The sequence below is a fragment of the Necator americanus genome, chromosome X (genome assembly GCF_031761385.1).
Source record: "Necator americanus strain Aroian chromosome X, whole genome shotgun sequence".
NCBI classification, from domain to species: domain Eukaryota; kingdom Metazoa; phylum Nematoda; class Chromadorea; order Rhabditida; family Ancylostomatidae; genus Necator; species Necator americanus.
This window is the reverse complement of record NC_087376.1, coordinates 8,177,878-8,201,037: the sequence shown is the minus strand read 5'-3', so window position 1 is coordinate 8,201,037 and position 23,160 is coordinate 8,177,878. Positions and strand designations below refer to the sequence as shown.

Below are 23,160 nucleotides of genomic sequence, written 5' to 3'. Positions count from 1 at the left end.
TACGACAAATGAGTATGTGTATAAATTAATAATTTATCACCATAGCATAATAGGATGTGCAAAAGCTCCTCATATAGTAGAGCTTGCATCCACGGATTTAAGACGTTAAAACCAGCAATTACGAATTTCAGGAAAATATTTCAAAGGAAGTATCGGATCCATCGATTATCATTTTGTGGGTGAAGTTCCTACCAGAACTGAAAAATAATTTTTTCTTCAAAAAAATGTTAAAAACGTCAAAGCTGATCTGAGGTTAAAGTTATGTTTGTCTGGTTTCTTTATTACCGATTTGTCATTAACTCTCACATAAGTTTTCATCCTAGGACCACTGCTTTTACCTACCTTCTTTGTCTCCTCAAACAATGCCCACAATGTCCGTCAATACTTCTATGTGCACAACATCTCGTACCATTTTCTTCCTTTTCTAAGACTTTTAAAAGTGAATTTTAAGGAAGGAAAAGAGACGAGAGAGTGTTTATCCGAGTATTGTATGCGATGGGCGGGGAGAAGAGAGGGGCACCACGCTCTCCTCTCACTCCTACCCCCTTCCAAACACCATAAGCATACATACAACCGCTTACCGCAGTATTCTAATTAAATATTATTCGCTAAGTATTTTTTTAAAATCAATTTAGGATGAGTCAAGTACTATTCGTCTATCTGTTGCTGAATAGTCTTCTCACGTTTGCCTCTGCAAGTTGGTTTTTTTTTCTAAAGTATTTTTTTTCATTGTTTTTCTTTTCTACTGCTCCTTGCCAAATTTCCATTAAGTCAATATAGATGATCGTAAAAAAAGAAGGAGTTTTCTTCTTTCATATCTTTTAAAAATTCACTTGAATGGTTATCCTTTTGTTTGCTTTATTCTAACCATTCTTCGATAGCGCTAAGAATTCTTACTCCGTTTTTTTTGCCTTACTGGAAAAATAGAACAGATTATTTGTTATTAGAACTCGGCCACAAACATTTGCCGCCTCAATATTTATTGTGAATAGTGATCATAATGTAATAGTTAAACATCCCTAACTATCATCACATGAGCGTAATTTAGTAGTGAAATTGCGAATGGACTTGTTGGATGGGGAATCCTCGAGGGGGGCTGGAGCGTCGTTCACTAATAGCCCCTTTTTAGTCACATACTCTGGCGTCTGACGAGAAAGTAAAGTCGATACTCTTTGGATATCTCGAAGAAAAATGTGACATCCTATATAGGAATGACTAAAAAAAATGAGAGAGATTTCCTTTCTCACCGTTTAAAAGAACAACCCTCCGAAGGGTTCCCAGTCAAGGTTGATGTTAACGCTATGAGGTTCGATGTAGACTCAAGGTGGCGTTCAAAGGCCAATCTGTTTGCCCATCTCTGTACATCGCCGTTCTATCCATTGTCTCAACATGTGTAAGCAGCTCCCTCCACATAACATCCTTACAGTTCTCCAATCATATTTATTATCAGGGAGCTTCTCTTCGACCCATAAATTTCGTCTATTATCTACGAATCTATTACAAATTCTGCAATATGAGTTTGTTATATCGATTCACGTGAAAACGAGCCAATTCTCGTCATCGAGAACTGAACATTCGTCTATAATTTATAGATCTCGTAAAAAAAACCCTTTGAAAGGAATAGCAGACGTAGATTATTTATTGTACTTCCACCCAATCTTTCTTCGCTGAAATCGATGTTGAGGTCCGAATTGAGTGTGCAGGCGTGTGTCACTGCTCTAGAACTTGGGCCTGATTTCATTAGATTCAATGCTAACTAGCAGCTGTCGATGAGAGCATGGAATCTTTTCCGAGGTTACGAGTTCAGAAAAAAAAACAGCTCTTTTGTTGGCGCCCGCCGCTTATTTGAAAACGCTCCGACAACGCATAGCGACAATCAGCTCTATTGTTGAACGGTTTTAGTTGGGCGGTTTTTTTTGTGGTAGATTAGTAAATTTTTTTTGCTATGAGCCCACGCATTACAATTGCGATCAGGGAATTCAAGCTGGTTTCACACACAATTTCGTATCGGCAACAACTCCTCTTTATGTGCACTCACTTCATTTTTCGTACATTGCGTGACTCGACTAGCTGAATGACGTGGAGTTTCTGAGTCTATAAGGGGTTGCAGGGAGGTTTTAGCGTCTTACGTTCCAATCCTTGTGCTAATAGGTGGTGAGGACACATTTCCAGTGTGTTCAATGGGTTGCTTGCGTTTGCGTGATATTCCGATGACGACGTATTGCTAGGCTCTCTAGTAATATGCAAATTTCCTGAGCTTGCTCTTAGTGTGCGTATCGAACCGAGAGCGGAGAGGGAGAGAAATGAACATATAAATCTGTCGTGTACTCAATAAATGTCCTACTTAGCTTCTACTATGTCATCGTCCGAGCCGCAATTCTAAGCCCAAATGATGAGCATCGAACATCATAGATTTTTTTTATTTTGCTGAAACTACACGAGAAAAAATCGATCCTTCCGGAATGTTTCATATTGCGTTCGAAAAACTGTCGCGTTGAAACGTGTGTGAGTGTGGCGTGAAAAGTTAACACACTCACAATATGTGACCAAACAAATACCGTTCATTGTACCAACCATCTGTAGACGTATTACGTAAGCGCTATAATCGTTGCCATATGCCGCAGTCCTTCCCTGGACAGCATCCTCCTTCCCTGCCTGTTCCGATGAGCATCACAATGGGATCCCGATTAGAAGCGGTAAAACTTTAAGCGGTAGTTTTTCAAAGGTTTGCTAATATGCTGCTCGTTGTAATCTTTCCGTAGTCATCCCAATTTTATGCAAATTCTATGGATTGGTTTCGGATGACATTCGGAGACATAGGAAAAGGAGTCAAGTGTGCTGTTTGCGAGAAAGCAGCAAATACGTAGCATCTGCAGCCGACTCTCAAACACGGTTAGAGAGCTGTGCGCAGCCCCACAGCAGCAGAGGTGAGAAGTCAAGAGCACTCACAAGCATCGCTATCCACCCTCCTACCTCCTCCTGTGTTCAACAAATATACTGAATGAATAAATTTCATACGACACCAAACAGCCTTAGCGGATGACTGTCGAGTGATCCACAAAGCAGAAGGGATCCGAAATCGTACTCGATTAGTACGAACGCCAAAACATTTCTTTGTTACCTTAATTAGCGGCCGCATAACAGATCGTCAAATCTCTCAAGGACTTCGACGACAAAAACCCTTAATTATGTGACGAGATCCGATATTCTGGGTGGCAAATTGATCCGAATTTTAGCGGAATCTAAACGTCAAAAGGACTCAGATATTCCGTATTATATGATGCATTAGTCGGGAGTGTTGAATACGAGCAACATCATTATCAATTTCATATCGCATATCCTGGCGTGGGAGGATTCCAGCATCGAAGCAGTTAGCGAACCCATTTTCCCACTAGCTCTATGAATGTAATAGATAATTACGAATTGAAGATGCGATGAAGGAGCAAAACCTAATCCAACGTGTATAAAATGATGCACATTTTCCTGGAAAAAACTTTTTCATTACGGAAGTTACCCGTAAGGATTATTGCCTTCTGGAATAACCACATTCTTAATCTTACAAGTGTTTATTTAAGCTACCCAATAGCTCCTAACGGCTCTTTCTTCTATTGCTGAATTGCAGAGAAAAAATTGGATTAAAAATTAAATCTTGATAAAATTGAACGGCTGGTTTAAAACTTGATCCATCGCTTAACTAGAGATGTGAAAAAAATTGTATAAAATTAAATCCTGTTTGATTTGGATGAAAGCTAGGTTCCCCTTTTTAGTTCACCTTTAGTGCATGTTTATGAATAAATATATCAACAAGGAGATTGAGAAATAAATAAACATCTAACAAGATCAGTAGAATAACCGATTTCTAATTAAAGTTTTAGGACATCCAGAATATCCCTATGACGACGTTGATTCTGATGATGAACACCATAATCCAATCAAATTGGCTTCAAAACACTTAGATCCAGAAAACACATTGATTTTACGACAAGGTAATGTGGCTATTTAAATCTTTTTATGGCTTAATAATTTGGCACATTTCCTGTATATATGTATGAATAAAGCATTTTTTATCGTTCATAAAACTTCAAGGCATAAATGCAAATAAAAATGTTATTTCTATGCGCTATTGTGCATACATTTTAAAAGTACAATGATTGTTCACCATCAATTCTCTCGTATCGTTTACTTTTTCTTTTCCCCTTATGCAGGACTGTTCCCAAAAATATAATGCCAGCTATGGAAACACTATCGATTATTTTTTAGGAAAACCACTTATGGTTGAATGTGTTTACGGAAGGGATGATATCGCTGATATTTCTGATCTTCAATGGCATAAAAAAGGTGCTAGTAAAATTATTGACGGAAGTAGTTCGTCCAGGTGAGCTGACTTGGGTTTTTTTCTTGTGGATTTCATTACTTGTTCAAGAATTTAGGCCTCTGCTAATAGTAATTCGTATTGAAAAGACATTTTTCTTCTACTTTCTATCAGCTGTTCGCTTTTATTTTGTTCTCTCACACGCAACATCCGAGAAAGAGAGAGAAAGAGCTCATTCCATGGTCTCTTTGTGTCGTTTTGCGATCTCTGAATCATCCAAGCCGTCATGCAAGCATTGATTCTACATTCCAAACAATTTTTCCGCGAATAGTTTTGCAATCGAGAATACACCAAACGGTCATGGATAAATCTGTAGTGAAGAGGATTATTTAATCAGGTGTCCTCTCGATGTTGGTTTCATGTTAGCTCTTTTTCGGGTCGATAACGTACTGATACACATATCGCATCCGGATGTTTGCATAGGCTTGTATTTCCGCTCAATGCTTTCCATTTTAGTCGAGGAAGCTATGAGGGTGATCTTACGGATAAGTAGCTCAGAAATCATATTACAGTATATTCACTACTGGTCTCTTGGAGCATGGCACACGACATAAAAAGAAAAATTTACACTTCACTGCAATTCATAAACGAGATGAGGGAACATATGAGTGTCGTGCACGAAATCTTGCTGGAAACGTCTATTCAAGAAATGTGAAAGTTATAGTTTTAAGTGAGTTACTAGCAGTAATCAGTGGTAACTTTCCCGATACATCATGGATCAAATGGATCTGTATTCCAGACGAGATTCGATGGAATGACGAATCGCACTCGGCCGGAGCACTCCTTGGTGAACCTTTAACAATTGACTGTGGTGTGAACGATGATGATGATGAACATCAAATAACAATAACGGATAATGAGGGTGAAATACTTGACGGTGAGGGATCGTCCCTTGTGTTCTCTCCTTTTCTTCGTTCAACTTGCATTTTTGTAAGCTATGTATAAAAAAAAGGTTTCCTCTCCTGAGGGGTTCATTTTGAAGTGTGAAAGTCGTCGCTGCATTCCTTTGACCTGATGTACGGATCCAGGCAGAACGGAAAGCATTTTAGGAGAACTGTCGATTTCATCGGAATATCTTTGGCGTTTCATAACGATTAATCGCAATAATTAATGAGTAGTCTGACCCCACTACCCAAACACACCAAGGATTACGAAAATTTCCACTATTTTAGTGATAAATGTGTTGATCTCTGATGTCAGTAGATTCTCTGAATGAAGAAGCCTCTCAGGATTTATAACCTTGTTATTCCTATCACCTCACTCACCTCATCTCTAATTTACAGCTGATTATTCATTGTTTGATTTCAATAGGCACTTACTCAAAAAATTATAACAGTGTGTCGCTAAAGAATTAAGCTTTCCGTGAGTTGAAAACCCGTAATCTCTTAATTTTTCTATTCCCCAGGAGGGATTTTCCTCGGAGGTTTTTTTTTTCGAGGAAATTCTCGAAGGGAAAGGTGGGAACACCCGTCAAATTTGTGTTAAGAGACACTCGCTTCTATCCGTTTTCGTTTTGAGCTACTCTCAAAAAGCGATAACTTCATGAACCCGAAAAAAACCTAGGATTATTTAATACTTATTTAATCAGACTGAATGTTGAGAAAGCTTTCACCTCAAGTTTTGATTCTTTTTTAAACTGTGATCGGTTTCCCGTCTAACCTTTTTTCAATTCCAGGGAACATGTTCACGATTGCTGGAAAAGAAGTGACCGTTGAACGTCTTACAAAGGAATATGACGGAAAGGTGTGTTGTAGAATTCCAAAGATTCTCTATTTTGCTATATTCAAACCATTATTTCGTAAAATTACGTCTTCCAGAAAATTAGCTGTGTTCATATTGAATCCTATGGCAAGGATGAACTTCCTATTATCGACAGGCGTGAAGTGAATATCGATGTGTGGTGTGAGTGAATAGATTGTACATGCGTGCATGCAATGGCTATTTATTATCCTTGCACATCGATAAGAATCGTCATCCGGAGATTTATTGCCTTGTCTAGCAGAGTAAGGGCGCAAGAAATCCCGCAGCGCAGAGATCTCTTTGGTCGTGCACTCCTCGTTTTTCGGACGGGCAGTTATTTGGTCTCGCATAAAAAAATGAATGAAGGTCGCATAAAAAAACTAAAATTCTTAAAAAAAAACGTAGATATCCTAAAATCTCCTTATGCATGTCTTCCGACCACTTAGTGAATAATACTTTGCACAAAAAAAGAAGAAGGGAAAAAAAACTCTTACATTTGTGAAATTTTGAAAAACTTTTTTTTGATTTTTAATTTTTTGAAAATTTTTTTCACTAATGATTCGAACAACAGTTAGTCACACTTCGCTAGAGCTCAAGGAACTGTGTAGAGAACCAACTCTTTGATAAGGTTCAACTGGTTCAACTTGAAACACATTGTCCTGGAATAGTTGTTGCCTCAAACTATTTTGCATGAGATCCTCCATCCGATTAGATTTGCAGAAATATAGTTAGTCTAACAGCCGAACGAATCCTCTTCTACGTCGAAAACAATTCAGAAATGTTTGTTATAGTCTGAAAATTTATTTCTGTTGGCAACGGTATCGTAACATTGCTTTGAAATAAGATATCAATGCAAAAGAGTGCAAATAAAGAAATACAGTAAAAAAAACAACTCACAGTCAATTAAGTAAGTTAATCACAATTCATTATAAGTCAGTTAATTAAGTCACAATTATAGATAATGATTACAAAACTATAAAGGATGAAATGTTTGTAAAATAATGCAACACAAAATCCCAAATGTAAAATTCAGCAACTTATACAGTAACTAACTAAAATACTAGATAGTAGTACAGTTCCTGTAGTTGTTTATCTGTTTTTTTTTGTCACTCGCATCCCTCAACGCTAATAATTTAAGTAACAAGATCAAAAAGAGTAGGGATTATGTTGTCAGGATAAATTCATGGTACTTCTTCGTAGAATGTAGAGTTTATCACTAATATTTGTTTCAGCGAAAAAGTGTAGACAAAAAAGGATTAAGACTTTTCACCGTTCTTGTTTCGTAAAGTTAATGGGCCGTCCGGATGTATCTAAGATTTTTGTACATCCATACATCTTTCATCCCTCTGGGAATTTTTCAAGTTTAACAGTGAAGTAAATCTCGAACGAGATCCACAGCAGTTCTATGGAATTTTTTTTCCGATACTTGGTTTTGAAGGACATTGGTAATCCAATGCAAATTTAAGTGTGATTTCTTGAGTTCCGCATGATGCATTATCTACAGAACTGGCTCAATTTTCTGAAAAAAACTGACCGCTCCGGTAGTAGTATATCCAGAAAAGAGAATAAATTTTAACTTTTCAGATAAACCCGAATTTGAAAAATTATCAGTTGATCAGTACACCATTGTTGATGACAAATCTCGTGAGGTTAGTGATTTGTAAAAGAAGAATTACCTTCGTAACGGAACGTAATTCATGTTTTATTCTGGTGCACTACTATTTTTATAGGTGGAACTAATTTGTCCGGTTGCTGCTTCGAATCCTCCTGCAATTCTCTTCACTTTTTATCGTGGCGGCAACGAATTGAATGATCCAACAAAATACGATCTTTCCATGGATAAAGATCACAAAAAAGCAACGTTAAAGGTAATTCTCTAGAAATGTCCCACAGATGCATTCGACCATCGTTGAGAAAAAAAATAGAATGAACTAACAAAAGTGAAATTGAAAAGGTAGTCAGTTGTATGTAGAAAATGACTGCGATGGCTCCAACATGAAGTTTATCCATGTTCGTAGTAAATAAGCAATAAACAAGTAGGACAACAATAATCATTTTCTTTCCCCTTTATCTTCCTACACTTCCTACTAAGGACTGCTTTTTTGAGAGACTAGTTCAGAAAATTTTCAAATCTAAAAATTACATTTCCTAGGTATTGAAAAAACTCTCTGTAAATGTACAGCTCTGTATATACATAATTTTTTATGGCATTGCTATGGTGGATTCTCTGAATCGAAATTGGCTCAGGCAAAATATTCACCAAACTGAACTCCAGAATTGTTATTGTCATGGTGGTCAACTTCAGGCAACAGCTCACTACCAGTTTGAAGGAGGATGTAAACAACAAAAAAATTCTGCTGAAAGAAAAGTTCCAGCGCTTTAAAAAAGCTTAGTTTTTACCTGAAATTTTCTAGGATTTTTTAACTATGCAATACGTTTAAAAAACCACGCGATACGTTTGAAAAACTAAATATTCAAAAAAAGTTTAAAAAATCATCAAAGTGTTCCCTTAGATTGAACACTGGATAGAAATCATTCGAAAAATGCCCTGGTGTTTTTTAAAATAATTATAACACACTACGACAATCCTCACATTTGACGTTGTTCCGATTTGAGCGCTACGCTTCTTTAAATGAGAAAGACTAGAGACGAAAAGGGGAGGTGAAGAGGAGAGGTAAAGAAACTCTTTCCAAATCCAACTTTTTTTTGGTAACCTGGAGAATTGAATCCGCGTTTTGTTTGCCCAAGTTGTCCTGAAGTCACTTCTATCCACTTAATTTCATTTACTTCTTCAGGAAAATTGTTTGATTGTCGTTGATTAAAAAACTATTGTAACGTAGATAAATTTTTATAATCTAGAAGAGTAATATGTGCTTTTACAGTTTGTTTTGTTTCCAAAGAATAATTTAAAATTTGCAGGCTAGCTTTCTACTATTTTTTGCAGTTTTTTTTTCGCGTTTCAATATTTAGATTCCATATGTTCGTAGGTTTTTATGTCGTAAACTAGATTAGCTGTTTGTATTGAGTGTTCCGAGATGCTGCCGGGATGCACTTTGAATCGCATGGTAATCTTAAAATCATGTTTTTTGTTTCTTTTCATGTTTCTTTTACACTAGGTCTCATCCTTGTGCTCAATAATATCGATCTTTCTTCTATTGGCTACTGTAGCAGTTAGGAAAGTAAGACAACATAATTTGAGTTATGCAACATCCAAGACTGTAAGGTATTGGTTTCAGGAAAGTAGAACGAAAGTACACAATATTCAGCATGGAGTCCCTGTAAAAATCCTCGTTTCCTTCCTCTTTTTAATCCACAATTCTAAATTCTTAACAATCCACAACTCTAAATTCTTAACATATACATTGCCTTTGTCATCGTTAAAGACATGTTCTTTTTCCAAACTTTTTCCAGCGAAATCTGCTACAATAAGAGCAGTAATAAAATTAAAAACAAAAAATGACAGCAATAATGGTAAGAGCAAATAAATGTTATAATAATAATAAACAACTTGATTATTCTAGATATTCAACGTAGACGAAGACGACTTGGACGAATACCGATGTGAGGTCAACAATGGAAAAGCCAAAAATACAATGACTATTCATCTAAAAGAAACCAGTAAGGCACATATTTACTACGATAAATATCAATAAACAAAATATAGAAGTAGATAAATGTATAAATATGAAAAGAAATAAATAAAACAAATAATATACTAAAAACTCTTAAAGATCCCCCATCCGAGCCAAAAGTTACACTATATAACGTAAAGAAACATACGATCACGTGGAAAATCGAAAATAAAGAGGTAACTATCACTTGTGAACTAGAATATTCATGGATTCTCAAAGCGCACATGTGCTATTTATTTCCAGGAAGAGGGTGAGCTACCAATAAAAGTGGTTGAAATCGACTATATGAGGAAATCTATTGTCGATGAAAAGCTCGAGGTATTTTCAAAAAATTTGCTATTCCACTTTATATTTTCGGTTTTGTGCACTGTTGTTTTCGATAATAGATTTTAAAAAATTGTTATTTTCTTTCAAAATTGTTTTCTAATTCTAGGAAGACGCGGATAGCATAAGCGACACTTTTTGGAATGAGCATGGAATCAAACACAAACGGCCTAAAAGTGAGGAATACTTTCACATAATCTTCCTCCACGACGAAATCTTTTCCACTATTTTTTTCAAAAAATAGTTTTAGGAGAATTTTTTTCTGTTCACTTCCCCATAAGATTTTAGGTTCCTCTGGACTGTACCAAATCACGGGACTTCTGCAAGCATCTGAATATATTTTCAAAATTCGACAATTTAGTGAAGCAGGAGAAGGTACGTCCAGTCAAGGCATAGTTGATGCCGAATTTGTTCAGCTGAATGTTCGCGACGCCTCTGCCTCTGCTCGCGCTCTTCCGCTGTTCGCGACACACTGTCTCTTCCCGTTACTCTGCCGTAATCGAAGCGGTATACGGTCGATCGGTTAAGTACAGTGTTGACTGCAAATCATTCACAAAAAAAATAAAGGAATCGAGAAGAGGTTAAAAATTCGTTTAGGAGAAGAGCTTTTTGTTTTTCAACCATTTTTTTTTGTGTTGCCTATTAAATTTTTCCCGTTCCTGCACATGCGGAAATTAATATGTTGTTTCATTTCTAGTTGTTTCTTCAGATTTAAAATGGTTTCCCTAAGATTTCCCGCTGTTTATAAGTTAGGATTTCTAGTAGTTCAGATTAAGTGACTGTGGATCGTTAATAAGTGGTATTAACAATAGACCTCAGTGCGGCGAATAACTCTATAAATTCAAGAAGAAAACCAGAGTAGTAATTATCAATCCGGAACTCTTACCAAAGCATGTTTTTATTTATTAAAGAAAGCACTTCATTCCAAATGCTTTATTTGCGTTTTCTAGTATTCTCTATTCTCGGCTCATTATTATTTGGTAAAAACATTATTTGCATTCAGTTTTAATTCACATGACACAGTTTTCCCCTCGCACAAACCATTGACGTTTCTATTTCGCATGTCACGCAATCGTCGAAGTATGAAAACGACATGAAGACCAGAACATTGATCGTATCGCTTTACTTCACCCCTATCCATGATCTCGCATTCTTTAGGAATCTTCTAAGAAGACGAGAAACTGTTCATTCATCTCAGTGAAACGTACGTATCCAAGATTCGAACACGGAGTCGGAACACAAATCATTTTGAAAAAAGTGGTAGCACAAATTCGAAACTTGCTCTAGCTTTCGAAGATTAGGAACTTAAGGATATTGTAGAAAAAAATGTTTAGATCATAAATGTAAAGAATTTCCAGAAAATGTGAGTTGATCCCGAAATTCCTTAATCTCACGATGACTAAAAATATATTTTAACTATCAAATCAATTTTACGGCAGCAAACTAGGAGCGTTCGAATAAAAAATCGACATCCTTCAGACTTCCATAAGAAATTCATTGAAGAGAGAGGCAAAGATTCAAGTTGTGAGAATCTCGAGAATTCACGAGAAGTCCACACTTATCTGGTGGGAAGTGACGAAAATGTAATTTTCACGTATTTTCCTTAGCGTTATCATATTATCACAAATATTGCAGAAATTTTTCGCTGCATCATTTCTTTACTAGGTTCTGTAGGAACGATTTGTGTTACTCTATTCTCTGCAGGACCTCTAGGAATTTTTTGACTCATTATTTACTTTCTAGGTCCTGCTGTAATACTACGAGCAACAACGAACGAGGATATCTCCATTAAACAAGAGCTATCCTCATCACGAAGTGTTTCATCATGGTCTCTTATTCTGGTCACCATCCTCATCACACTTAACCTCAACTACTAAACCGTTACGATTTCTCACACCTCTTCTCAGGACTACGATCCTCGATTTTGTGCCATTTCTCGTTTCTGTGTAGGTGTTGTTTGAAAGCGTTACGGTTGCAATACGTACTGGCAGTGTCAATGACGTCAGATGAAAGTATTTGTTTTCTCTTCAATATGTGCTGCTCATATTTGCTCTTAGGTGATCTTCAATGAAGTCATGGTTCGATTACGTTCATTTCACTTTATTAAATATGTATTATAATTTGGTGCAATAAATGATGTCTAATATTCAAGTAATAAACTTTATTTTCTCAATATTTATGTTCAGAGAACTGTAATCTAAAATGCATAGTACTTGTATAAATGAATTTTGCATAAAGTGTAAATTTAAAGTCGCCGGCGAACATGTTCAGCCTAGTGAGCGCGACGCGTCTGTCACAAAGATATCTCGACGCAGAAATTCGGTCTTCTCCCTGCTGTGCCCCGTTCGAAGGCGTATAGCGCCACAATCATCCGGTGGGACAAATTTCCATGGAAATTTAGTGCTATTTCCTTAAAAATTGCAGTCTATAATTTATAATTGCAGTTCTCAAATTGAACAAAAATCATTTAAAAAAAGAAAAGAATCTCTTCTTGTTCATATCCAGTACATAATGTGAAACTGCTAAATCAACTTTTTTTTTCTTCTTGCTCCTTTCATGTTACTCTCTTCCTTTCTTTTTTTTTTCAGCTCATGTTGCTATAGACATAAATCTCGACTAGAGTTTTTGAGTAGCAAATAAATATCCTAGTTTAAACTGATGCCCTCCTTTTTCAACCAAACAATATTTTTTCATACTAAAATGTTGTGTTCGTTGACAAATAACCACACAAAATAATATGATCTATAAATGGGATTTTGAGTATGATCCTGGATTTCTCGTAAATGTAGTTGTCTTAATTAGTAGACTAATATAGATTTACTTAATTATACCTCAATGTGATCAACTAATAATTATTTGAGTCATACAACAAATATTTTGGTCACTATTTTAAGCAACTTCAAGCACTTTCGTATCGTCTATTCTCTCTTTCTCAGCTTCAAAAATGAATTCTTGAAAGAATTTGACACCATTTTGAAATCCTGACTACATCGATAGTCAGCTGGAGTTGACTCGTAACATGGCCACGCTATTCACATGTCTGTTTAACAAAGACATACAAAGCGCCGAAACGATCTACAGATGTGAGAACGGTTGCCGCCGCAGCGTTGAGAACTCGAGTTGTTGACTCGTCGACTCAGTGATGTGAAAATAAACTGGAGGTTTCTTTAGGATGAGCACTGTGAAAGATTTCAATCGGTCAACATTTGTTTTTTAGACTTAAAACATAAATGTTTGATCAATCAATGATGCAAGAAATTAAAACATAAAAAAAAACCGATTGAATGCGGTTTGTTCTCAATTTATACAACAAATTACGCCTGCAGACAATTCTGTAAGATACACCTCGTTCTGACGCACCTGACATTTCTCAATTAATGTTGAGTTTTTTTTTATGTGTTATCTATTTTACTTTCAAATAATAATATACATACATATAAAATATACAAAAATATACATACATATGAATGTCATTTATATACTAAGAAAATATCTATATAATTTGAGAAAAATAAGCTAGAAGGAGAGTGACACATATAAGCCTGGGATGAAATCGATACAATGATGCGAAATAATTTGAAGCAAATCCAAATCACTGGAAAAGAAGAAGATTTGAGGAGATGCTGATGCTAGCGGCGGCTTTCATCTATATTTCTTTCTGTTAGGAACAGTGTTCACGTGATTTTCCAAATGTTCTTTTTTCCAATTTGTAGACGAGGTACAGAATTCAGTTTTCTGGAAATAACCAAGAAATCGCGAGACACAGCTTATAAGTCAGCGATCTTAGTTGATCCTCTTAAAATGCAACATGTTTCTGTGTGTAATATGCGGTTCCTTTTTTTAGCTCCTTCTTGGAGGTTTGGAAATTATTCCCTTTCGTCAACGGGCGTACAAACGGACAGTACCACTAAAAAGTTTTTTTTTTTATAATGATTTAATTGAGTGATTTGAATTAGTTTATATAATGATTCCTTTTTCAATGTTATTTTAATCATAAGTATTTTCACAAAGAGGCGAGGCTGCTCGATCTTGTAAGTACGCAACTTTTTTTTCCCCGTCAATGTGCCGTACGAGCAGCTGCGCCGAAAACGAAAATCGTTGAAGAAAGACGTGAACGAAACGTCACAGTCGTTTCTAATGTGCTTTTTTTTGTCTCCTCCTCGGATGTTGTCCAGAGAAAATGCTGACAGACGTATATGTGTGGAGCGGGAACTGTACAATTCTTGAAAATTCGTTAAAATGTTGCCAGGAAGAAAATACACATTTTATTCTCAAACATTACGGATAAGGAATTTCTATCCATACGAATCGTAACGTAAATCTGTATCAATGTTGCAACGACAATACCTATGCATATATGCCCACCTGTTTTTTATTTTTGAAAAAAAAATTCCTTTTTTCCTCAAGTATTTTTCTCAAGTATGCATAAAGTGCATAACAATTTTCTCAGTCAGCAACGCAAATCAAAATTCATCTCTTAAAAACGGATAGAACTACGGGGAAATCTATTGAAATTAAATAGGATGGAATTTGTTTTATATTGAGATCTAAGAGTATACTTACTATGTACAATAACAGTGTTACAATTGAAAGCGATTCCCGAAAAGCACTATTTTCCTTTTTTAGTGTACCGTCAATTATTAGAGCTCGATTTTTTAAGTGATAATTTCGACTATATTTATTTTTATTACTTTGACCACCACATTTTGTCTCATATTGTTACATACATTCATTACTTGTGATTAGTAACAAGTATATTATTACTATACTATACTTTTTAAAAATCATCCTTTCAATTGCGCGTTGAATCTTATTATTATTTTCAGTTAACGTCACCGTTCTGATAATTACCTAGGAAACACCGGACAGAATTCCCACTCAAAATGTCCTTATTTCTTCACCTTAAAAAACTCTCCCTCATCGTTCAGTTTTTTTTTTCAAAGATTCCAGAGGAAAGACAAATGACGATTATTTCAAAGTTATGTAAAAGACCATGATTTTAATAAGTCGACCTGCGGTGATAAGGTCCTCTTTTGAAGAAGTCTGGATAAAAACATACTAGGCAGTGCCTCGCACATTTCTGGATTTTAAAATTTCTAAATTTTTCTATACTGAATCTGGACACGGACATCCACTGACCTGTTTGTCCATACAATTAACCCGATTGCTTCTCTTTTCAGAATCTCAAGTTGCTTTACCGGACTGATGGCCGCTCACTAAATAAATATTAGTGGAAGAGAAGGGTAGCATTACCCTTAGCGGAAGTTGGTGAAGTGTTCCCGAGAGGGGTGGTGAGATCGGGGGGAAACGATACGAGCACCTCCTAAAGTGCGAATCCATGAAATGAAGTCAAATGTTTGCAAATTATGCAATTATGAGGAGAATAATTGTGGTTTCTCGTCTAATACGGCTAATATCTAGTAATAACTTCTTTTTCGAAAATATCTAACGAGGTCATCACCTTAGCGTAAATATACATATGCAAACATTACCGAAGGTAATGATGCATTTCAAGTCCGAGTTAAGGGGAACATTTAGGAGGAGGAGGAGGAGGAGCAGGTGGTCGTGAATCCTAAAAGAAGCGCTTGTTTTGCGATGATGATCGACCGGTCTCGATTACGCTATCTCATCCACATTCAACGCCCTATCATTGTAAGCCAATCATATCCTCCTACAGTTCTGTCCCATATCTCATCATAATAGCCGATCGCCAACAGGAAGTATATTCTCTTATTATGATTAGCCATAGAGCGTATTGCATAATCCTTGAACGATCTCTGTCATCCGAACACCTTCACGAGAATCTGGTGGATTTAATTTGTGTCAATGCAAATCTTGTTCGCAATCAAAACTCAGATGTATATCGTGTTGGGTCGTCGTATAATCTGTCAGTCTATTTCAGAATACATTTCTTACCTCATCTGTTTCCTGAATACTTTCGGTAACTCGATAGCTTTTAAATTTTGAAGAAGCGGCAGCATGTTAAGAACTTTTCGTACAAAATAAAATGCAATTTTTAAAGGTCTGCTCATGAACATTCGTTGAAAAGAGCCCACTGCCAGTACTTCGAGTATTTTCGAACAATTCTGTACGGTTTAAACTTCCTGAAGTGTTTTTTGTGACATTTATTATGTTTTTGGTCTTCCTTCTTTCATTTTTCGCAGAAAATGCCCGTGGTAAACTTGCTGTTTTTAGCCAAAAAGGATGGTATAGGAAAAGTTCTATGACTTCTACGAAGTATTCTTAATCCTAAAAATTTGTTTCCCTCACCCCATAGGTTAAAATTTCTCTTCAGATCTTAAAAATAAGATAGTTATTGTTTTCGGATTGTAGTAGAGTCCATAAAAATTACTCTAAAGATGTGTATTTGCGTAATATGTACATCAATGTGAAACCGTATTTACCATAAAATGTAGGAACTAATTCCTGTTCTTACTGAATCTAGTGTTTCAATTACTTCAAGTGGGTCAAGTAAAGAGATTTTTTCTTCAAAAAGGGAAAAGCTGTGAAGTGAGCTGGAACATCGACGTATAAAATGAAAATGTTGCGGGAAAACAAATCAGCAAAAAATTGTGAAATACCTTCATACAACTTTGGCAAATTCCACTTCAATCTCTTGAACATCCATGGACTGATGGTATCGCTTTTTGTTATCAGAAACAACGTGCTCTTTTGACCAGCGAATTGAGAAAAATTCTGTACAGCTCCGGTTCATACTAGGATAATGTTGAAAACCAGCGCTATTTAGAGATATTATTCATTTTATTGATGTTTTATTACGAAACATTTTTTCGATGATGTTGGATAACGAATTCCTCAAACCATCCCCTTTCCCTCGAAACAAATTCCTTCATCCTAGTGCACTGATTGTGCTCCCATTTGATTATATTGGGGGTATAAATAAGTTTTGAGGGTTTTTTTTTTGTAACTTTGAAGCTTTATTCAGAGAAATTAGTACAATATGTTTTATGTAGCGTATTGTGCATCGCTAGCCACGACTTTTCGCCATCCTTCAGGCAGCATAGGAATTCCGCGTTGAAAAACTTCCTCTTCTTTTGAGGCGATCCAAGAATCGACTGAATTTTTGGCTTCTTCGTGAGAAGTGAAGCGCAGCTCATCCAGGCGATCCTGGTCATCGACCGGGACAAATGGTAGTCGGAAGGAACAATGTCTGGTGAATACAGCGGATGGGATAAGACATCCTATTGATGCACCTGCCAAATTTCCTCGACAATTTTTGCAACATGTGGCCGAGCGTTGTCGTGTTGAAGATCACTTTGTCATGTTTTTTTGGCGTACTGGGCGCCTTTGAACTTTCAGTTCGGCTCAATTGCATTAATTTTTGTTGGAGACGTTCCTCAGTGATGGGATAGTAACGATGGAGTAGCTCGTAGTACATCACTTCGAGCTGATTTCACCAGATGCGCTCCTTTCGCGTTCTTTGTCACTAGTTTCAAAATTGGTACTTTTAAAACGCTGGAATTAGTTCTCCTGTGTTCCTTGATGGAGCATGTTCCCATATGCTTCATACAGCAATCGATGTCCATCAACTGCATTTTTCTTCAAATTAAAACAAAAAAAGCAGCGCTTCCCGCAAATTGTGCTTTGTTGGCTCAATGGTTTACATGGTTAGAGAACAAAGAAAGTAGATTGTTCACGCTTCAAGAAAATGACATATGCTAATTTTTATATAACGCTTTAACGTGAGTATAGTCACAGGATAGTCCGACGCGACTTAATGCTAGTAACGCCATCCTTCCTACAATCAACAAAACTTATTTGCATCCCTAATACGTAGGTTTACAGATTTTGTACAGAGAAACAGGTATTCCAAACCCATAAAAAATTAGTAACCAAGAAATTTTTTGTCAGTTTGGAAACATGTTTCATGGTGAGGTTACGTTATCAATTCCCAACGTTTGCAAATTTCAGAGAAAAAAAGTCAGTTTTTGCAATACCACCTTATATGGATGATTACTGTACACCTCGTCTTTTTATTCCTTTTGGTACATGCTAGTCAAAATTAAGCAATAACATGTTTATCCTAGCAACATCCAATAGTTGATCCCCGTGATCAAAAAACATGTAGTTAGGACACAGAAATAGAGAAATAAAACAGGAACAAACGGTAGACTTGAACTCGTTTCCAATTTAATGGATTTACTTAGCACTTAGTCGCCGTCATCCTGCGTCATCAGAGTTGATACGCGCAATGTCGAGAAAAAAATCTTCCCGAAAGAAACAGGAATTTTTCGGCTGATTTCACAAACCGGGAATTTTGATAGCGATAATATTTCATTCAAGCAGCGATATAGCTCACGAATAGGTCTAGTCAGGGTATTGCCGAATACACGTTTAGCTAAGCAGCATGCTGTGAGGATGCGCATTCGACTGACACTATCCATTCGACCGGCTTGCGAAATATCGGATTGCCGAGCGCCTGAGTTCACGGCTACTTTAGCATGCGCATCCACCTTTCTCCAATTCGTCCATCGATTCCCATTTGATTTTACGCGTCCATCTCTCATCTTTCTTCTCTTCCCCATTCATTTTCGACGTTTTCAATCAGAACATTCTTGTTCAATTTTTGAAATTTTCTTCGCAAAAATGTTGTTGAGTGTTATTTTTCTCATTTTTCGATGGGTATGGAAAAGGAACGGGAAGCTCAACTGCTTGCGGAAGCTGATCGGCTAAAATCGCTTGCTGTAGCAGGTGTAGTCTTCCTTTGATTTTGCTAAATTTTATGCACTATTAATTTCAATTTCGTCTTCAGGTGTTGCAATGTCCGTGGTAGCTGCATTTGTATGTGTGCTTGCCGTTCCCTTAATATACAACTATGTACAACATGTACAAACACTTCTACAGAATGAAGTCGATTACTGCAAAGTGAGAATGGATTTCTTGTCTAGCACGATTTTTTTCTCCTCGATGTTTTCTGTCCCATAACGAAAAGAAAATCTCTTTACGGCTATGATAACAAAAGATGTGATGGAATGCGTAGAACTGGCTCTGAATTGTGTGATGGTGACGGTAGTGGAAAAGGGGAAGAACCAGCTAATGAGGTATCGTCGTCTAGAACTGTCATCTACAGCTGCAGCCTTAATATAATAAGAGATTGGCGGCAGTTATTTATGAAGACGAATTGATAGAGCAATTTTAAAGAGGTTCGGCGCCCAGATCTTCCGCAAAGAAATGTAACGCTTCGGCCATTCTACATCCATAATTTTAATGGAACTTTTCAATTTTAATATTACAACGAATTGTAACGCGAAACTTTAATCTACCTCATTTGAAATGAAAAAAGAAAATAATACAAGGAACAATTTTTCATGTACATAGTAGATGCCGATTTTGTTCAACCTTGTGGTGCGATGAGTCTACTGCAAGTTTTCCTTTTTATCTGCTGGACAAACACTACCTCCCTGCCGCAATCAAACACGCCTCACGCCTAACCCGCACGAACATACTCAGCGCCGACTATGAATGAGAATTCCCACTCAACGCAAGCTCAACTATAGTCAGTTGTGAAATTACTTGAAGACCGGTACAGTTGCGTAGGAGGTTGCGATCGAGGCGGGACCTTCGTTTGGTGCAGCGAGATGCAGAAATGTTTAAAGGTCCCACCGCGATTCAAACCAGAACCTCATTTTGAGCGCAGCCGCTTGCAGAACTTCAAACAATATTGAATCGAAAACATCCGACAGAATTTCCCTCAACTTCCTTAACGAAAGGATTTTACGTTACTTCTACAGACTTTACTCTCTTAGTCCGTCAGCTCAACGTTTCAACTTCAATTCCACTCCTATTGGTCATGTGACAATAAGCCCATGTTACTGTGTTATAAAATCCTAAAACGTCACCAATCTACTCATTTAAAATAATCCTTTTTGGCTAAAATGCATTCCCCACCCCTTACTATCGATTACATACATCAATCCATAATGATTTATGGTCAGAGTTATAATATTCCTCTACTTATTCTATTCTTTAGGACTATTTGAGATGCTAAGGACTAAAGAACACCAAGTTCACTTCCTAGAGTTTCCTGAAAAGAAATGTGTTACATAACTGGATGACCTCGTTCGAGGTGGAACAACATTTACCAAAGTTCAGCAGCGACAAAGGAAGCGTAGAGAAAACGTATCAACAGCAATAAGGGTTACAACAGAAACCAAACGTTTACTTTTAACTCTTAGATAAAAGTACTTAAAAAATTCTCGAGTCGTTGTTGCTAAGCAAGCCGAAGCAAATTAGAAGTAAACTGAAATGGAGTCCTGTCAGGTTGTAACATTTCTTGATAAGAATACCGTGCTCGTAGACGTCAGATTCTCCCAAGTAACGTTTTAAAAATTCAGCAGAGATACGTGAAATATTGCGATTAAAGGCATCACCCCACGAATCTGAGGTGGTTTTTCAGGTGGAGTATTCGTATACGGCATAGTAGATTATGGAGGGAGGGTGGTTCCGTCCATTTCGCCTTAATTGTCCATAAAAACGGTCCGGAAAGTGCGGCGTGTGCAGAAGGCTGGCGCGCTCCAACCAAACTCCTTGTAGAAAATAGTGTGCCGGAACGTTCGGCCACCACGTGTTATCCTATTCATCCTTACTTCGACTTTTTGTGATTGTTTTTTTAAGTATTTTTTGTTCTTTCTTTTTACTGTAGTCGTCGTTGAACCGAGCAGATGCGATATGGTCACGGCAAGGAAGGGAAATGATGCAATGCGTACCGCGCTGCGGACGCATCGAGTTGTTCCGGTTGAACATCTTCGCTGACTACATATGCGTTTGTGTGTCTCTTTGCTTCAATGAATACGTTCTCTTTTCTATTTTTTTCCCTGAAGACTCAGTATGCAGTAGGAAGATCACTAAATAGACAAATCTTATGTAGAATTTTGTGAACGTTTTACTCGCATTTTAAAATTCTGCAGATTGCGCATATTGACCGATATCGCAAGATCTAATTGTCTTTTTTTCATTTTTTTTTTTCCTATTTTGGTGTAAGAAGATATTTCTGTGCCTGTTTACTTTTTGTTTTGTGTTTGTTTTTTTTGTTTGTTTTTGTTTTTTTTTTTGTTTGCCAATTTCCATCCTCTTTAATGTAACACGGTTTTTTATGATGAGGGGATAAAAGAGCGCGAACAATTTACATCATCAGCCTAGTTGATACCTCAATTTTTGAGTTCTAGACTCAAACAGCGTCTATTTAAAAGGAGACCACTGTTACTCACACTTATTCACCCGTACTCTTACCAAAAAACTAAAGCAAATTTTTTTAAAATGCGTAATGACCTGGGGATGTGTTCAGCTGCTTGTACGCAACACCCAACCGCAACGCATCGTCTTTACTTTGACACATTTGTACTCCCTTTCTCTCTTATTGGCAGCGCACGACGCCCACCCACTTGAACACATTCGAAGCCGGCCACAAGCGTTTTCTATGATTCTATAAGTGTAGCTGAGGTGAAATGGGAAAAATGTGCCAGGATTTTACTTTCCAACGACAAACTCACTTTGAATATGTTTCAGTCGCGGTCTGGCTCCCTCTGGCAACATGTAACGAAAGTCTCACGTTCTCACGACTCTAAGCAAAGGGTTCCAAGGGATACGTATAGCGGATATACAGCAAGTTATGGAAGTTACAAGTCTGCACGCCTCCGCGAATACGTCGAAGGACAGACAGCAAAAAGCGATTCCTCAGTCCAGGATAGCAACGTGCAGTGTTAGTGATCCTCAGGGGAATCTCAAACAACTTGTTGTTTTTAACACAATAAATCAAAAATGTGTTTCACAAACGATGATCCACTTGCAGGTTGCGGATGTGGAATAGGCGCACCGGGTGCTCCAGGTCCCAATGGTAATGACGGGAAGGATGGTGTTGACGGTGCTCCAGGTGAAAATGGTCGGGATGGAAAAGATGCCGTAGAAGGCAGTATGCAACCGCGTAACTTCTGCTTCGATTGTCCAGCTGGACCACCTGGTCCTGTTGGTGAACCTGGCCCGAAAGGCGCTCCTGGAAGACAAGGAAACCCTGGAACTGATGCAGATGGTGGACTTCGAGGACCTCCGGGTCCACCAGGACCCCCAGGAGACCCGGTTCGTTCACAAAATACTTTTCAATGTACTTTTGTTATTCCAGTCGGTTACGGCTTTTTTTAATCATCTTGTTCGTCGTCGCTTCAGCACTCCAAAACGTGGATTTGAAATGTCGACAAAAACATGCTATTTTAACAATTTATTACTTTTTTGCTTTACATCATTTCTTTTATTTTTGTTAAATGCGTCGTTCATGTTTTAATCCTTTTAATGATAGCGCTATACTTGTGACTGCATTCATTTCAACTCGGGATATATGAGAACCAGGGTGGATGTGGCGCAGGTCCGTTGTAGCCATACGGTCGAGGGTTCGAATCCGCCCTTGTGCTCACGAAGCCTTTTATCCCTCCGGGGTCGATAAATTGGTACCAGACTTGTCTGGGAGGATAAAAACACTGACTGGATCATCGGCTGGCCCCCGCAAGTCATTGTATAGGCCAGCACGCGTTCCAAAAACCCCAACGATTACGAATTCCAGTAAAACGCGTTGGCGCATCCCAAGTGGATTGATACGCCAGTGACTTTTTATATGAGAACCATTTCAGGGACCACCCGGTGCCCCTGGTCCCCAAGGAGAAGGCGGTCCTGATGGAGTTGCTATTGAAAAACCAGGACCTCCCGGAGAACCTGGTATTCCTGGTTAGTTATACTCTATAATACACGCACGCCAGCATGCTTTATACGTATACGTCTTCAGGACCCCCTGGACCTGTTGGACCTGCTGGAAAAGAAGGACAGCCCGGTGGACCTGGTTTCCCGGGTATGTTTTTGATACGTATGGACATCTTCCAGATTTTATTTCCATGGGGACAGGAATGTTTAGTAATTGCATTCATAAATTTTGTTATTCAAGGACCTCCTGGACCTCCTGGTGATGACGGTTTACCAGGTCTTCCTGGTCGACCAGGACTACCTGGTCCTCCAGGCATTGCTGGAAAACGTGGATTAGCTGGACCATGTACTCATTGCCCTCCACCACGGACTGCTCCTGGATATTAA

The 23,160-nt window shown here is 37.6% G+C and overlaps 2 protein-coding genes across 2 annotated transcripts; both read left to right on the top strand.

Moving 5' to 3' along the window:
- Nucleotides 1-636: 636 nt before the first annotated feature.
- On the top strand, nucleotides 637-11,945 carry RB195_021825 (uncharacterized protein; the record flags this gene model as incomplete). The annotated part of the gene is made up of 15 exons (XM_064208733.1): nucleotides 637-697; nucleotides 3,876-3,986; nucleotides 4,261-4,375; nucleotides 4,885-5,042; nucleotides 5,112-5,249; nucleotides 6,048-6,115; nucleotides 6,190-6,274; nucleotides 7,697-7,761; nucleotides 7,843-7,980; nucleotides 9,634-9,730; nucleotides 9,844-9,920; nucleotides 9,988-10,062; nucleotides 10,178-10,244; nucleotides 10,357-10,443; nucleotides 11,812-11,945. 15 exons carry the CDS (start codon nucleotides 637-639, stop codon nucleotides 11,943-11,945), a joined length of 1,476 nt encoding a protein of 491 aa, XP_064064614.1.
- Nucleotides 11,946-18,707: 6,762 nt separating this feature from the next.
- On the top strand, nucleotides 18,708-23,160 carry RB195_021824 (uncharacterized protein; the record flags this gene model as incomplete). Its single annotated transcript, XM_064208732.1, has 7 exons — nucleotides 18,708-18,780; nucleotides 18,842-18,954; nucleotides 21,595-21,787; nucleotides 21,878-22,161; nucleotides 22,707-22,800; nucleotides 22,859-22,921; nucleotides 23,015-23,160. The coding sequence occupies 7 exons, from the start codon at nucleotides 18,708-18,710 to the stop codon at nucleotides 23,158-23,160; spliced, it is 966 nt and encodes a 321-aa protein (XP_064064613.1).